General features: G+C 35.0%; 1 protein-coding gene and 1 pseudogene across 1 annotated transcript in view; both read left to right on the top strand.

Annotated features, from left to right (window-relative positions):
- The window catches only part of LOC125665555 (heat shock protein 60A-like), a 14628-nt gene extending 6284 nt beyond the window's left edge, over nucleotides 1-8344 (top strand). Inside the window, exons 8-13 of the mRNA XM_048898253.2 lie at nucleotides 1-74; nucleotides 661-768; nucleotides 896-1033; nucleotides 5299-5473; nucleotides 6940-7118; nucleotides 7548-8344. The exon at nucleotides 1-74 is cut by the window's left edge and continues 26 nt beyond it. Coding sequence (XP_048754210.1) covers nucleotides 1-74; nucleotides 661-768; nucleotides 896-1033; nucleotides 5299-5473; nucleotides 6940-7118; nucleotides 7548-7709 — 836 coding nt within the window. The 3' untranslated portion in view covers nucleotides 7710-8344. The remainder of the gene's footprint in view (nucleotides 75-660; nucleotides 769-895; nucleotides 1034-5298; nucleotides 5474-6939; nucleotides 7119-7547) is intronic.
- Nucleotides 8345-13669: 5325 nt separating this feature from the next.
- Nucleotides 13670-17324, top strand: LOC130050674 (uncharacterized; annotated as a pseudogene).

Raw genomic sequence — 17324 nt, 5'->3', positions numbered from 1 at the left:
CTGTAAAGGCTCCAGGGTTCGGAGATAACAGAAAGAACACCATGAGGGACATGGCCATTTCCAGTGGTGGTATTGTAAGTTAACCCTAAATAAGTCTCGTGTAGTATTGTTATAAGCTGTTACATTAAGTTTATTTGGTGCTGTACATTATTGTATCTGATAGGTTTGCTGTATATTTCTGACATTAGTTCTGGTGCTAGGATAACTTTACTATCGGATATATATGAGGGTCGATTAAAACGTACATATAGATGCTGTCAAAAATTTGAGGGGTGATCAATTGATGCATAGATACTGTAAACAAAAAAAAATTTCTGGCATCAAATTAATACCTTTCGGTTAGAAATACTTGTCAAAATTAAACATGGCCGAATTTAATTTGGAATGGTACATGTATGCAGGCTGGATTTTGTGACAGACTGTTTTGAATAGATTTGAAGACCTGATTTTGAAAGGACATTGGTGACATACATTTAAAGCAGATTTAACTGCATTAGGTCTGACAGTAGTTGGCTACAGAATCCACATTTTCTCCATTGTTTTAAGTGCCAATTTTCAGGGATTGCTAAAAAAAATTATTTTTTCTACAGAACGCATTGAATATACATAGGTTGTCTACATATTTGGCCCTTTCAAAGCACAACCATGTTTTGTTTGTAGGTGTTTGGAGATGAGGCTGACATGTACAAGATTGAGGACATTCAGATGAATGACTTCGGTAATGTGAAGGAGGTCACAGTCACAAAGGACGACACCCTCTTGATGAAAGTAAGAGTCGCACACACACATCTCTAGTGTGATAACATCGTTACAAATGTGAAGGATTGTATTGGCTGTGAGTCAGTATGTTGTAAATTGGGAGTTCGTAAAGCATCTTGAATCTATTTTCTGACAGGGAGGTGGTGAGAAGAATGATATTGAGAAGAGAATCCAACAAATTCGAGATGAAATTGAGCTTTCCACTTCGGAATATGAGAAAGAAAAACTCAATGAAAGACTTGCCAAGCTGTCTGCAGGAGTAGCTGTGCTTAAGGTAGGAATTTGATTGGAGGATGCTCTCCTTAGGTAGGACATTGAATGGAGGATACTGTCCTTAAGGTAGGAATTTGATTGGAGGTTACATGTATAGCACAACTGAGAGTGTTTTTAGTATTTCTGGTCAGAAGTGCACCACTTCTACACCAGATGATGTTCCAATGATCATTTGGCATGTACTTTGGTGCTACAGTAAATATTTGTACACTTTCTTGATAAAACTCCCATAGTTTATCAAGCATTACGCAAATAACACTGAATATATAGGGTTTAAAGACATTTCCTACGAAAACAGTTTTCTGTCTCGTTTTGAAGAGTTCCGATTTTTACAGTTTTTGACTAAATTCAGGCATGTTTGAAAGTTGACTCAATGTAGAGTATATATTGATGCTTATTAATCAACTTGATGCACCTAGAGCAATTTTTATTTGATGAACCATGATTACTAAATCCCACCATCCATTACTACATTTAAAAGATGGTCATTATGCAGTGAATACCTTGAAGCTGTTTGAGTAAATATCAATAGAGAATAATGTTTCAAAGGTTCTCTTTATATTGTATACATTTGTGATAGGACTTCAACACAACTGAGATTTACCTGTATAAAGGCTAGCACTACACCAGACTAGGTTTACTATAGGTTTATACCCTGTTACTAAGACAACAAAGTGTCAAATCAGTACATTTCTCTTTTAATTCATTGATAACGTGAATGAAAAAGGGTGCAACAACTCTCTCTCTCTCTCTCTCTCTCTCTCTTCTCCCCCCCACCCCATTAAAAGGCTGTGAAAAATTTTACATAAAGGAGATATTTCCCCTCAATCGCCCTCTATGATCATCCTTAATTTGTATAATTTTCTTCTTTTTTTTTTTTAAAGTAGCTTTCGTTAAGGTAGGAATTTGATTGAAGGATGCTATTTTTATGGTAGGAATTTGATTAGAGGATGCTAGGATGTCTTTAGGTAGAAATTTGATTGGAGGATGCTATCCATTAGGTAGGAATTTGATTGGAGGATGCTATCCTTTAGGTAGGAATTTGATTGGAGGTTACATGTATAGCACAACTGAGAGTGTTTTTAGTATTTCTGGTCATAAGTGCACCACTTCTACACCAGATGATGTTCCAATGATCATTTGGCATGTACTTTGGTGCTACAGTAAATATTTGTACACTTTCTTGATAAAACTCCCATACTTTATCAAGCATTACGCAAATAACACTGAATATTTAGGGTTTAATTAAAGACATTTCCTACGAAAACAGTTTTCTGCCTCGTTTTAAAGAGTTCCGATTTTTACAATTTTTGACCAAATTCAGGCATGTTTGAAAGTTGACTCAATGTAGAGTAGATATTGATGCTTATTGATGAACTTGATGTACCTAGAGCAATTTTTATTTGACCAACAAAGTGTCAAAGCAATGCATTTCTCTTCTAATTCATTGATAAGGTGAATGAAAAAGGGTGCAACAATTCTCTCTCTCCCCCATTAAAAGGCTGAAAATTTTTACATAAAGGAGATATTTTCCCTCATCACCCCGTATGGTCATCCTTAAGTTGTATAATTTTCTTTTTAAAAAAAAACTTTCCTTAGGTTAGAAATTTGATTGGGGGATACTGTGCATAAGGTAGGAATTTGATTGAAGGTTACATGTATAGCAAAACTGAGAGTGTTCTTGGTATTTCTGGTCATAAGTGCACCACTTCTACACCAGATGATGTTCCAATGATCATTTGGCATGTACTTTGGTGCTACAGTAAATATTTGTACACTTTCTTGATAGAACTCCCATAGTTTATCAAGCATTACGCAAATAACACTGAAATTGCTGTCAAAGCACAATATTCTGACTTGGTTTAGAAACATTTCCTTCAAAAACAATTTTCTACCTCCTCTTAAAGAGTTCAATTTTTACAGGTTTCATGTTTGAAAGTTTACTCAATGTAGAGTGTATATTGATACTTCTTAATCAACATCGTGCACCTAGAGCAATCTTTAATCAATGTGTGAAATGAGTTACTTACACAGTGGTTTTATACAGGAAATACCCAGTAAACACTAATAAAACAAATACCCAGTAAACACTAATAAAGTAAATACCCAGTAAACACTAGTAAAACAAATACCCAGTAAACACTGATAAAACAAAAACCCAGTAAACACTGATAAAGTAAATACCCAGTCAACACTAGTAAAATAAATACCCAGTCAACACTAATAAAACAAATACCCAGTAAACACTAATAATACAAATACCCAGTAAACACTGATCAAACAAATACCCAGTAAACACTAGTAAAGCAAATACCCAGTAAACACTAATAAAACAAATACCCAGTCAACACTAGTAAAACAAACACCCAGTAAACACTGATAAAGCAAATGCCAAGTAAACACTGATAAAACAAATATCCAGTAAACACTGATAAAACAAATACCCAGTAAACACTAGTAAAACAAACACCCAGTAAACACTGATAAAGCAAATACCCAGTAAACACTAATAAAACAAATACCCAGTAAACACTAATAAAACAAATACCCAGTAAACACTGATAAAACAAATACCCAGTAAACACTAGTAAAGCAAACACCAAATAAAAACTAATAAAACAAATACCCAGTAAACACTAATAAAACAAATACCCAGTAAACACTAGTAAAGCAAATACCCAGTAAACACTGATAAAACAAATACCTGGTAAACACTATTAAAACAAATACCTAATAGTAAACACTAATAAAACAAATACCCAGTAAACACTGATAAAACAAATACCCAGTAAACACTGATAAAGCAAATACCCAGTAAACACTGATAAAGCAAATACCCAGTAAACACCAATAAAACAAATGCCCAGTAAACACTAATAAAACAAATACCCAGTAAACACTGATAAAACAAATACCCAGTAAACACTAATAAAGCAAATACCCAGTAAACAGTAATAAAACAAACACCCAGTAAACAGTAGTAAAACAAATACTCAGTAAACACTAATAAAATAAATACTCAGTAAACACTAATAAAACAAATACCCAGTAAACACTGATAAAACAAATACCCAGTAAACACTAGTAAAACAAATACCCAGTAAACACTAGTAAAACAAATACTCAGTAAACACTAGTAAAACAAATACCCAGTAAACACTAGTAAAACAAATACCCAGTAAACACTGATAAAGCAAATACCCAGTAAACACTAATAAAGCAAATACCCAATAAACACTAATAAAACAAATACCCAGTAAACACTGATAAAACAAATACCCAGTAAGCACTAATAAAACAAATACCCAGTAAACACTAGTAAGACAAACACCCAGTAAACACCGATAAAGCAAATACCCAGTAAACACTAGTAAAACAAACACCCAGTAAACACTAGTAAAACAAACACCCAGTAAACACTGGTAAAACAAATACCCAGTAAACACTAGTAAAACAAATACCCAGTAAACACTAGTAAAACAAATACCCAGTAAACACTAGTAAAACAAATACCCAGTAAACACTGATAAAGCAAATACCCAATAAACACTGATAAAACAAATACCCAGTAAACACTGATAAAACAAATACCCAGTAAGCACTAATAAAACAAATACCCAGTAAACACTAGTAAGACAAACACCCAGTAAACACTGATAAAGCAAATACCCAGTAAACACTGATAAAACAAACACCCAGTAAACACTGATAAAACAAATACCCAGTAAACACTAGTAAAACAAATACCCAGTAAACACTAATAAAACAAATACCCAGTAAACACTAATAAAACAAATACCCAGTAAACACTAATAAAACAAATACCCAGTAAACATTGATAAAACAAATACCTAATAGTAAACACTGATAAATCAAATACCCAGTAAACACTAATAAAACAAATACCCAGTAAACACTAATAATTTGATCTACTTGACTTCTCAGTTTGTTATGTTGCTATTTTTACATGTTCACATTTTGTACAGAGAAATATTTGAAAACAAAGCAGTTCGAATAGTTTGTAGTAAGTGTCATCAACATTGGATTTGATTATGTTAAAGCCTCCGTGATGATGAATGATTTTTCTACATGTCATGTCTCAGATCTTTTCAATGACTCGTGCCGATCTTTGCTATGTACAATTAATTAAAAATCAAATTATCCTGCGGGAAAGGGGGGAAAAAAAGTTGCATGCTTTCATGTTTGTTTAGATTGGAAGAATTATTATAGTAAGGGAAAAAACATCACATTGTTATCTATTAATAGATTGGTGGATCTAGTGAGGTGGAGGTGAACGAGAAGAAAGACCGGGTAAATGATGCTCTCTGTGCTACGAAGGCTGCTATAGAGGAGGGTATTGTACCAGGGGGAGGTGTGGCCCTGCTACGCTCTATCAAAGCTTTAGATGGGATCAAGGGAACAAATGAGGATCAAAATACAGGTATGTTAAGTGTCCAGGTAAACTCTGCAAACTTCAGGTTATGTGAGATTTTTACTTTGAAAATTAATGTGACAAGTCTGAATACATGAATGCCGAATCAGCTGTAATCTTAATTAATCATGCGGAATTAATATCCGTATATAATTGCAAGAAGCTGCCTTTGTGGATTCTAAAGTTTTATGTTCATCTGCATTACGAAATTGATTATAGTCATTTTTGGCGGGTATATAATTTTGGCATATTCTATTTCCAAAGATTCACCAAAATAAAAATTGTTTAATTTTAGTAAATCAATGTACATGTATATGTACATTAATATACTTTAACATTACATGAATAGATAGAAATGAGTTCATGAAAATTTTATCCACCCAAATTGATGATATAACTAGTAGACTTAAATTTGTGCCGCCCCCCCCCCCCCCCCCCCCCCCCCCCCCCCCCCCAGCAATACAGTATACTATTTTATATGGAAATTTGATTGTACAAATAGATAAATGATGCTGCAGAATTTCTATCAAGGCCTTAAATTATTACTCGTTCACAGACCCAGTTGTATCTGTTTAAACATAAAGACACTTTCATCCTAAAATAGAATTTCCTTTATGAGCTCTTCCAATGCAAAAAAAACCCAACCAATTACAGAATCCCCAACCACATTTTAGATACTCCTATCTTTTAAAATATTGGATTAAAGTTGGTCTTTCCATTGTTATTAACAATTAGATTTTGCAAATGGCCATTGGAGTTGCAAGTTCCAAATATTTTATCGCAGTGGTGATACAAAATGTACAGATACAAAAAGGGACACATGTAAATACAGGAGAGATAACTCTTTCATCCTTCTTTTTAAAAGATTGATTTAAATTTTCAAAGCATGTTAACAAAGGTAAGATCACCATCTCTTGATATGCATTATTAGATTTTAAATGACAGACATGATTAAATAGAAATGCCATATAACAAAAAAAAATCGGGACTTAGCTCACCCAAGGTTTGTCACTACTGTAATCGTTTCAATACAATAATCACAATATTACTAGACGCTGACCGTCGTCCAAGTTTTTTTCATCTTATTATCTTGTCAACTGCCTTAGAAACCCACGTTGTATGTAGTAGCTTCACAATGGGGGGTCTCGGATCCACATCTAAAACGGAGAATCTCAGTTCGACTATTATGTCAATGGATCTCTGGCTGTTTAGGAACAAGATAGATGATATGAAATACGAGCCTGAAATTGTTATCTCAAAACTTAATGTTACTGCGATTTAAACAAAAACAGCCAGGTGGCAGAAATTTATTAAGTACTCGTGTAAAATAAATCTTCAGTGTTTGAACTGTTGACGTTTGCGATTTCTGAATCGGTGAAAGGCAGATTTGTTGCAGCTTGCTTTCTGCTCAGGAATTTTTTTTTAATTAAAACTAGTTATGGTCATTGATCAGAGAGTTGATCATTTAATTTTAGGTATTGAGATTGTGAGGAAAGCCCTTCGTTTACCAACACTGACCATTGTAACTAATTCGGGTGTTGAACCACACTCCATTGTGGAAAAGATCCTGAGCAATGAAGGGGACTTTGGGTATGATGCTCTGAACAATGAGTTTGTCAACATGGTAGAGAAAGGCATTATTGATCCAACAAAGGTAAGCATAAATAGTTCATAAATTTCATAGAGTTCAGGATTTTTGATACACATATCAACATTTTGCAAAAGTTGTGTCCTTTGTTCGTCATCTGATGAAAATTGCATTTCTCTAAGTTGGCCTTTGTAATTTTCTGATTTGTAGTTTTTTTTCATAATTCCAGTCAACTACAACAATGCCCTAGAGTGGGACAACCCATTAACTTGTATGAAAGCTTGATAATTAGTTATAATTCACAATATTAACATTCTACATTTAGTAGGGTAAAGAAAGAAAATTTGGTTTTTCACCAACTGCCCTTTGGCAGATCCCACAAAGGGACATAACTTGCAGCAAAGTGTTGATACGCGTATTATTATAGATATTTTTAATTGGCTGATTCTGATTTCTTAAATTCTTTGATGACTTGGTGGACATTTGTGTTTTCAGGTTATAAGAACAGCAATAGTAGATGCATCCGGAGTTGCATCCCTTTTATCAACAGCTGAGGCTGTCATCACGGAAATCCCCAAAAAGGAGGAGCCTATGCCAGGTGGAATGGGAGGCATGGGCGGGATGGGAGGCATGGGCGGAATGGGAGGGATGATGTGATGATTGACATCTCAAAGAGAAATCTGATTGGCTGAGATGTGATAGTGTCATTATGAAGGACATAAATATGGTTTATGATGAACAGTTCATTTTGACAAGACACAGAAAACAAAACAAGCTAGGTCTCCAGCTCGTGTTGTGAAATATGTGAAGGCTATGTCTTGTTGACTGGTGTGACTGTATGACTGTAGAAGCTGGTAGTCTTCATAGCAGACATCTTTTCCATTTTCATTATAGATGGTCTTTGTTTTGCAAATCTGCTTTTGAAATGATGGAACTTTTTGATATTTTCATAAATCTTATTTTACCACCTATTACATTTGCCTCCACAAATGAAATGTGCACACCATACTTTGGTCATTTTTTTTCCACTGCCTCATACAATGTTGTTACAGGTAAATCTGTTCATCTTGCCATGTGAAGCTCTTCAAATGTTATGTTTTACAACTGTATCAGTGTTTGCAAGAATGTCCTAATCAATTCTTATTGAGAATTTTCACTTCATTGAGCGAACAGACCAATGTCAGACTTGTGTTTTGTTAGAGATTTCTATTTACGTAAAGATGTAGTGTATATATGCTGTTTGTGATATTGAGTGAGATGGTGTGATTCATTAAATGTATTTTGTATCATGATTTATTGTGTTGTGTACAATTCATATTTGTGTGAGCAGAGGAAACAAGCCAGATTTCGTGTCAATTGTGAAAGGGTTACTTTGTTGTCTGTTTGTCTATTTTTACTGAGGTTAACTGAGAGCACTTGGGATGAAGTTGTTTTGTCCTTTTTGGGTTAACCTCCTAAAAGGTCATACACTGAGTATGTCAAAATGACTATAAAGTTAATTTTAAACAAAAGTAAGTTACAAAGGGAAACTTTGTCTTCATAATGGCATCAATGTCTTTTTAGGTCACTTGAGTAAACTCCGGTGACGTATTGCAATTGGTCTGTGTCCATTAAGAACTTCTTTCCAGAAACTACTGGGCCAATCTTCACCAAATTTGGTATGTAGCATCTGTAGGTGAAGGAGACCAGAAAGTGTAAAATTCATATTACCCCTAAGGAGCCTGAATTTGGGGGTAAAATTGATGTATTTCTCTTGAAATCTTCTCTTCTCCTGGGCATATAGCAGAGAAAATGGGTATATAGTATTTAATGATTAGCAAGGAAGCTTCTACCAAAATTGTAAATTTCATGATCCCAGGGGTAGGGGTTCTGACCCCAGGGTGGGGCCAAACTTGCTATATAGTGTTTGTGTAAAACACTTGGATAAATCTCCTTTAGTGCTATTGAAACTAAATGGATTTAACTAAAAAATTGTAAATTTGATGACCCCAGTGATTTTATTGGGTTGGGGCCAAAATGGTCAGTTATTAAATCTGTGAACAATAGAAATTTACATCTTGATAACTATCATTCCAATTCTTTTCAAATTTGGTACGAAGCATCTTTAGAAAAAGGGGGACATCAATTGTAAATTTCAGGATTCCTGAACCCCTGGGGTGGGACAGAAAGTGCTCAAAATTGACCAATTTTCAAAAAATTTCTTCTCTACAACTGCAAATGTTAAACAAAAAAAAAAAAGTAAATTTGATGACTCCAGTGATTTTATCGGGTTGGGGCCAAAATGGTCAGTTATTAAATCTGTGAACAATAGAAATTTACATCTTGATAACTTATCATTCCAATTCTTTTCAAATTTGGTACGAAGCATCTTTAGAACAAGGGGGACATCAATTGTAAATTTCAGGATTCCTGAACCCCTGGGGTGGGGCAGAAAGTGCTCAAAATTGACCAATTTTCAAAAAATTTCATTCCTACAACTGCAAATGTTAAACAAACAAAAAAAGAAGATAAATGCATAGTGATGTAGAGCAGGAAGGCCTCTACCAAAATTGTAAATTTCATGATCTTCTGACTCCAAGGCGGGGCCAAATTTGCTGTATAGTGTTTATGTAAAACACTTAAATAGCATCTTTAGTGTGATTGATACTAAATAGAAAGAGCAGGTAGTCCTTTATCCAAAATGTAAATTTGATGATCCCAGGTGTAGGGGTTTGGGACCAAACTAAGTAAATAGTATTTAAGTGCAAGTTTGCTGATCCTGTATGAAATTTAACTGAATACTTGGGAATAGCAGAAAAGGATACATCCATGTACAAAAAATGGTGTATTTTACAACCCAGGGTTTTGACTATGATGGGACCAAATTAGTCACATCTTTTAATGTTAATACACCTATTATATTGTGTAAACTAAAGCCTTTCATCAGCGTATGAACTTTTGAGGACATTGACGTTTTAAGAACACATCTTGTTTTAAATACTGTTGCTGAGCATTAGAATATAGCTTACATATTCAGAACAGTATTTTTTCTAGATTTCATAGCCCTTGGGAGTAGTGGTACTTTTCACTAGTACTCAGTTGACCAATAAGGTCTGTGGGCCTCTTGTTGCATTTACAGTGCGAGTCTACTGAGGAGTTTAGGTCACCTGAGTAAACTTGGTATATAGTGTTTGTGTAAACACTTAAATAACACAGTGTTATTGATACTAAATAAATATTTAGAAAGAACAGTTAGTCCTTTACCAAAATTGTAAATTTGATGAACCCAGGGGTAGGAGTTTTGGTGCCAGGGTTGGACCAAAATGGTCAGTTATTAAATGGATGAAAAATAGAACATTTTTAACTACTTGATAACTACTATTCCAATTCCTTTCAAATTTGGCATGAAGCATCTTTGGGACAAGGAGGACATCAATTATGAATATCAGGACTTTAGGAGTGGGGCAAAAACTACCAAAATTCGAACAATTTTCGAAAATCTTCAATAAAACCACATTTTTAAGAATAATATGTAAGTGATATCTGCCTTAATGCTTAAATTGCAACTAAGTGGAAATTTAGAAGGAGTAGGTAGTCCTTTACCAAAATTGTAGATTTCATGATCCTAAAGGGTTTGGTTTCAGGGTGGAGCCAAAATCATTATATCCCACGCAACGAAGTCTGTGACTCCCTTTCTTGTCAGCTCAACTCCTCTGAGACCGCTCAACAGAATTTCGAGAAACTTTGTAGTTAATAAGGACACACTGGGGATGTGAATATTCCCAGGACATTCTGATTCAATTACTTTTCTGGGAGTTACGCCCCTTTTGACTTAAGAATTTCGAGCCCGTCTGTCCCGTTCTTGTCAGCACAACTCCCCTGAGACCGCTCAACAGAATTTCGTGAAACTTAATAAGGGGACACTGTAGATGTGCATATTCCTAGATATTTTTTTCTGGGAGTTATGCCCCTTTTGAACTTAGAATTTCGAGCCTGTCTGTCCTGTTCTTGCAGTAATGCATAACATTACAATTCATAATGTGAGGCATCGTCAAGCAATGTTGGAGCGTGGGGTATGTGAGTTTGCTCATTTTTGCTTTCTTTCATTAAAGTGATTATTGTCTATGATTTGAAGGATTTCTTTAAGTTTACTGATACAAAACGAAATGCATCTTTAGGAAAAGCAGAAAAGGATGTACAAAAATGGAGAATTTTGCAACCCCAGGGTTTTGACTCTAGGATTGAGTGATATCTTTTAATGATAATACATGTATATTATGTAATGCCTTTCATAAGTATATGCACCTTTGAGGGTATTGAAGTTGTTTCGGTAAATAAGTTATGATGCATGTATACTAACAATTTAGCTCAGATATTCAGAATAGGATATTTTTCAAGATTTTTACCTCAGGCACTTGTTTCTGTAAATAGGTTATGACGTCTTTATACCATTAGTATAACCCTTGAGACTAGTGGTAGTAGTAGTACTCAGGTGACCGATAAGGCCTGTGGGCCTCTTGTTTGTGTACTTTCATGGGATTGATTTTTTTTAACCCCACAGGAAACGATTGCATATGTTATCACTAGAGCACCTGTCTAACATTTGTAACTAAGCTGTAGGACTTTAACATGAACTATGACTAAACTATGCCATGTTCATTGCAATACATGTAATGTTGAAATGTTAGGGATTTTTTTACCACAATACTCGAATGATGTATTTTGTAAATGGCAGGCTAAACAACAGTGGAAAGTAACCGTATCCGTTTCGGAACTTGACCCACAATATGCCATTTATGACCTTCCAAATTTGAAAAAATAAAAGAACACTTTATAATAAATCTAAGAGGATAATTTTCATCTATCATGTATTTTCAAGACTAGACCATATTTGGTGTGGACCGAATCCTTTAAAACAAACTGACTCAGTGGTAGGCTCCGCGCTTGTGATTGGAATGTATTTGTGATAAATCGTTTCTTCTTCAAAGTAGGCGTTTACGTCGAGTTGAAGCTTAGATGAACTGTCTGTAGAAGAGAAATGAAATGGGGGATGGGGGTATTGTTGACTAAATACAAGTGAATGGAATTTCAATACATGATATATCGTTATTTTTGTGAACAAAATAGTATTCGTAAATTGTTAGTGTTTTGATTTCTTTATAGTACATATCATTTATGTTCCTTTATTCATTGAGACGCCACCAGTGAAGTACCACAGAGTTAGACCTATGCTTAGCGCTCAGGGCCGTAGCAGTGAGGGTTCTTTATCGTGCCAATGTCCGCCGCGACACACGACCTCCGTTTTTAGGTCATACGAAAGACCTGTTAAATTATTCTCGCTTCTACATGCAAGGTGAAGATAACGAACAGTGATCAATCTCATAACTCCTATAAGCAATACAAAATAGAGAGTTGGGCAAACACGGACCCTTGGACACACCAGGGGTGGGATCAGGTGTCTAGGAGGAGTAAGCATCCCCTGTCGACCGGTCACACCCGCCGTGAGCCGTATATCCTGATCAGGTAAACGGAATTATCCGCAGTCAAAATCAGTGTGCTAAGAACGGCTTAACAATCGGTATGAGACACTTCAGACAGCATTTGACCCAATGATAGGTTGTATTGACGAACTAGATCATTATAACGACCATATAATTTGCGAAATACTGACTTCAGTCGAGACTGTGGAAACCCCTGTACCATGAACTTCTTTGTCAGTAGCTTACCTCGATTTAAAAACTGACTATACGCAGAAGAAGCTCTTGCATATCGAATCAGTTGAGATATATAAACACCATATGCAGGTGATAATGGAATATTGCTACATAAATATGGGAAGTTGACGATGGAGAAGCTGAAATCATCCCGTTTGTCATACAGTTGAGTTGTCAGTTTGCCGTTAATGTCTACTTTCAATAAAATATCTAAGTATGAAGCAGAAGTGGACGACTCTGCGATGTCCTTTATTTCGAGCTCACGGGGATATATCAAATCGGCATATGAATGAAAGTTATTACTGTTAATAGACAAAACGTTATCAATATATCTAAATGTCGAGTTGAAGGCCACAGCGAGAGATTTTTTCTTCTCACGTAGAAGTTTTTGAATAAATTCTGTTTCATATGAATATAGAAACAGGTCAGCTAACAAAGGAGCACAATTCGTGCCCATGGGAATTCCAACAGACTGTTGGAAAACCTGATCACCAAACACCACGAAGATCTTGTCAATGAGGAACTCTAGCATATTTTTTATTTCAACTTCAGAGTACTTGTGCGTGGAATCAGAGTGGTGTTTAACAAAGTAAGTTTTTGAATGACTGAACACTAGATATGAATATTTCCGTTTTCCGTTTTTGTTGAAGAAGCGACTGTCTATGATGTCAAAAAGTGTAGTCTTTAATTTATCGTGAGGAGACGCAGAGGACTATGGTAGTATGATGGTTGCAGTAGGGAATGTGGTAACCATAGTGCTCTGTACTGAATTTGTTTGTAGAAAATAGATTTGCTGGCATACCTAGGACTGTCTGTGGGATGTTCATCTACTCAAAAGAAACACACTTTACTGGTGAACAAACAGAAGTAAAATATTAAAGAAACAATCATACGTCAAGTACATCAATCAAATATCCAGTACATAAGAAAACCAGAGAAATGGTATCGGTTCTTGAAGAAAAGGATGTCACTGATACAAGTAGCTCAAGCCATTTCACAACTTCCAGTCCATTACACACTTCCCAAGGTAGTGTAACATTTCACCCATACTTTGATGTGAAATTTTCTACTAAGAATGAAAATCAGCACACAGTAGTTGCAAAGACATCTAATTCAATAGATTCTTGCAAAACTAGATGTACAGCCCCACAAACTGTTCAGCTTCCATCACTTAACATATTTACCATTATTGATGTCATACATTGTCCTGCTGTCTCCATGTTCTTATGTTTTGAAGTTAGTCCAAATTGTGGGGTGGTTCATTCAAATAGTAAAACTACTAAACTTTACGGTGATAAGTATATTTATCGACTTGAAGCTCATCTAAAAGAATCTGACATTCAACCCCCATTCAATGTAATTGGTAACAACTTGGACATACTAAAATCAACATCTTCGATGACAAAAGAAAAGCAGAGAATGAGCTTTCACTGGTTTCTCTTGGTGGGTCTCCAGAGGAGAGTTTTAGTTTCAAGTTTGCCTGATGATAAACCAAAACATGACATTTTAACCTTGCCTAACCACTCATTTCTACCCAGCTCTCAAGACATTAAAAATTAAAAATTTTGAGAGTAACATGGCACATCACATCTTGAAAGTTCTCACAAAACATGTCGGGTGTCTAATGCCCTTTGCACAATGTGTTCCAAAATATATCAGTCATCCTTTCATTGAGCAAACTTTCCAAAAGTTCAACATACTTTATTTTGGATTTGATGGACAAAAATGAAAACTTGCATGATGATATGATAAGTATTCTAGAACACATTCACCAGATGTATATAGCACACATGTACACTTCTGGAGAGAATGCAGAGGTGATAGAAAGAAAAGTGTTTGGTGGTGACGTACTGACTAATGAGCGTGCATATACAGCACAGCTAGCTATGCTTAATTGTGAAACAAATTACCACAAACTGGGAGGAATTATTCATAGACCGGAGGGGCTTCATAGAATGATGAACTTTCTGCTGGTATTTCTGCATGCAATGGTTCTGTTCCAGTTGTGATTTGTTCTTGTTGTAAGTTCTGAATTAGGTCAACATTTCTACATACTGTCAGCCAATCAATATTTGTTTGATAAATTACAATACCCTGTTGGTCCTATTTACCACTCTCCAGGCTCTCGAAAATAAGAAAAGTGATTATAAATCCATCAATATAACGTATAGTATTAATGAACGTTGAAAATCACTCAACTACATGAAATTTTTACATGTATATACATATTAACAATACCACTTTCATTAGGTTATCAGCTGACTTTGATCATTTATTTAGAATTTTATTACATTTGATGAAAAAAGAAATCAATAATATTTCACTATTGTAAAGTATGACAAGCGGACCCTTATTTGAAAAATGAACATACTTTGAAGAGTATGGATGGTATATGATAAATTATATTCAAGATAATCCTAAACCTTGATTATCATGATTATATCACAAAAAGTTTGTTGGCAGGAGAAGATGTTGGAATAGATAGTTTATTTGAAAGCATGAACTATTTCTGAATTTAATAAGCTCATTTGCAATGAGCTTTTTCTGATTAAAATCATTTGTTTGTCTGTCTGAAAACTTCCATGGTGTGCTTTTTAGTCCATGGACCTTCTGTTAATGCTAATTATAGCCTATACTAAATATAATATACAGTTAAACTTTGGTATCTCGAACACCGTTTGGTTACCATGGATATGTCGAAGTGATTTCATTGATTTGGAAGTCCTAACCACATATTCTTTACGTATTGGTATTTTACCCTCGATATCTCAAAAACCGTGGCTATTTCAAAGTTTTTTCACAGTCCAATTGATTTCAAGATAACAAGGTTTGACTGTATTTAGTTTCATTTTTTACTGCTTGTTTCTAAGAGTGTTTCAAATTGTGAATTACTGCATTACAAATGCAAAGCAAGTCTTAGTGAATTTTTAGCACAGCAATTGAATTCAATTGACAGTAGAAGTCAAACATATATGCTTATTGCTTTAATATACAGCATGGCAAGTTCTAATACTCATCTTTCCAAAACATTTTCAGATCAGAAATATACAATAAAAAGTTCCTTTGTCATCAATTTCATAATCATTTTACAAAATGTAGCTCTCATAAATGTTTAAATTTCTACTTAAAACAATTCTTCTCTATCATGTCTATGAAACTAACATTTTCAATGCATTTTACAGTTCATATACCAGGAGTTCTACAAACCATCCTCTTCTTTTGAACAAGTTATTCCTGTTAAGAAATGTCATTCATAGAGTTGATGTCACTGGAAAAGATAGAGTTGTGGAAGCATTCAGGTATGTTTTAATAATGAGCCACACTTAATAATCCTACATGTATTGTGTGTTGCATGTAATAGTTTCCTGGGATTTCATTTTAGAGCTAATTTTGCATTTGTGGAAGATGATTTAAATACATTCATTCTTGGGGCTACAATGGATGTTATTGGTGTAGAAGACGTTAATGGATCTCCTCAACAGTTTAACCCAAACACCTTATCCTTGTGTAGTGCTGAGGGCCAGTTCTCATGGTTAAAGAAGTTGGCAGAGGCCATTATTGACAGGCATATAAACCTACAAGGTTATACATTTTTTCTTAGGGAGGATAACTGTTCAGTATACAATATATTTCAATCCAAATTTTTTACTTAACAGAAATAATTTGTGTCAAGTTGATTTTTTGTACCGAGAGTTAAGTGTTGTGTTCATGCATATTTTAGTGAGTTGAATGTTTTTTAATCCAACTCTTAGAATCAACAGATCTTCAAGAAATGGCCCAAGCATCTGCTGAAAGAGATACCCAAGATACTCTTATTCGAAATATGTATGATGCAATTCTGAAACAATATGAATGTACATGCAGCAAGAAATACAAGGCACTTGGCTACTTCAAACACCACTTGGAGAAGGAGCATGACTGGCAGTTTCCGACGGAAACAGTTAAAGAAACACATCACAAAGACAAGATTGCTGTTTGGCGTGCCTCATTCATGAAACCTACTCTTATATTAAGAGACACTTATGATGCATACAAAATGGGTGATGGAGATAGAATATTTCGGAATGCAAAATATAAAATGCTCTGTGCCAGTTTTGCAGGGCACACTAAATACCAACTTTGGCTGTGGAGGATGATGACATATGAACAAGCTGTGCTTTCACCTAAGAAAGCCATGGAGTATAAGTGGAATACAACAGCCAATATCAGTGGCACTGTGGATGGTAATATTCCAAATGAAAATTTAGTTGAACTTTGTGTCCAGTTGGTCAAGAAGAACCTTAAAGAGCAGGGTGCAAACTTCACCTTCAAGAGTGCTCAAACAACTGTATTAGCCTGCCAAATTCAGGAGGAAATAAAAGAGAACATAAGGCAGCAGTCAAGTATGCAAACAGAATCTTCTCTGATGCATAACCTTTTCATTAATTTTTTCCTGTTCGATGGACTAGCTATTGCAGTCAGTGAAAGTATGGGCACATTCAAACTAAGGGATCGTAACTCGCCAATCTTTGAAAAATATTTTCTGAAGGCTTCCTCATTTTTCTGCCCTTCACCCTTGAAAAATATCAGAATAAATTAA

Source organism: Ostrea edulis, chromosome 10, assembly GCF_947568905.1.
Source record: "Ostrea edulis chromosome 10, xbOstEdul1.1, whole genome shotgun sequence".
Lineage (NCBI taxonomy): Eukaryota > Metazoa > Mollusca > Bivalvia > Ostreida > Ostreidae > Ostrea > Ostrea edulis.
The sequence above is the reverse complement of the archived record's forward strand: the minus strand, read 5'-3'. Positions and strand labels throughout refer to the sequence as shown.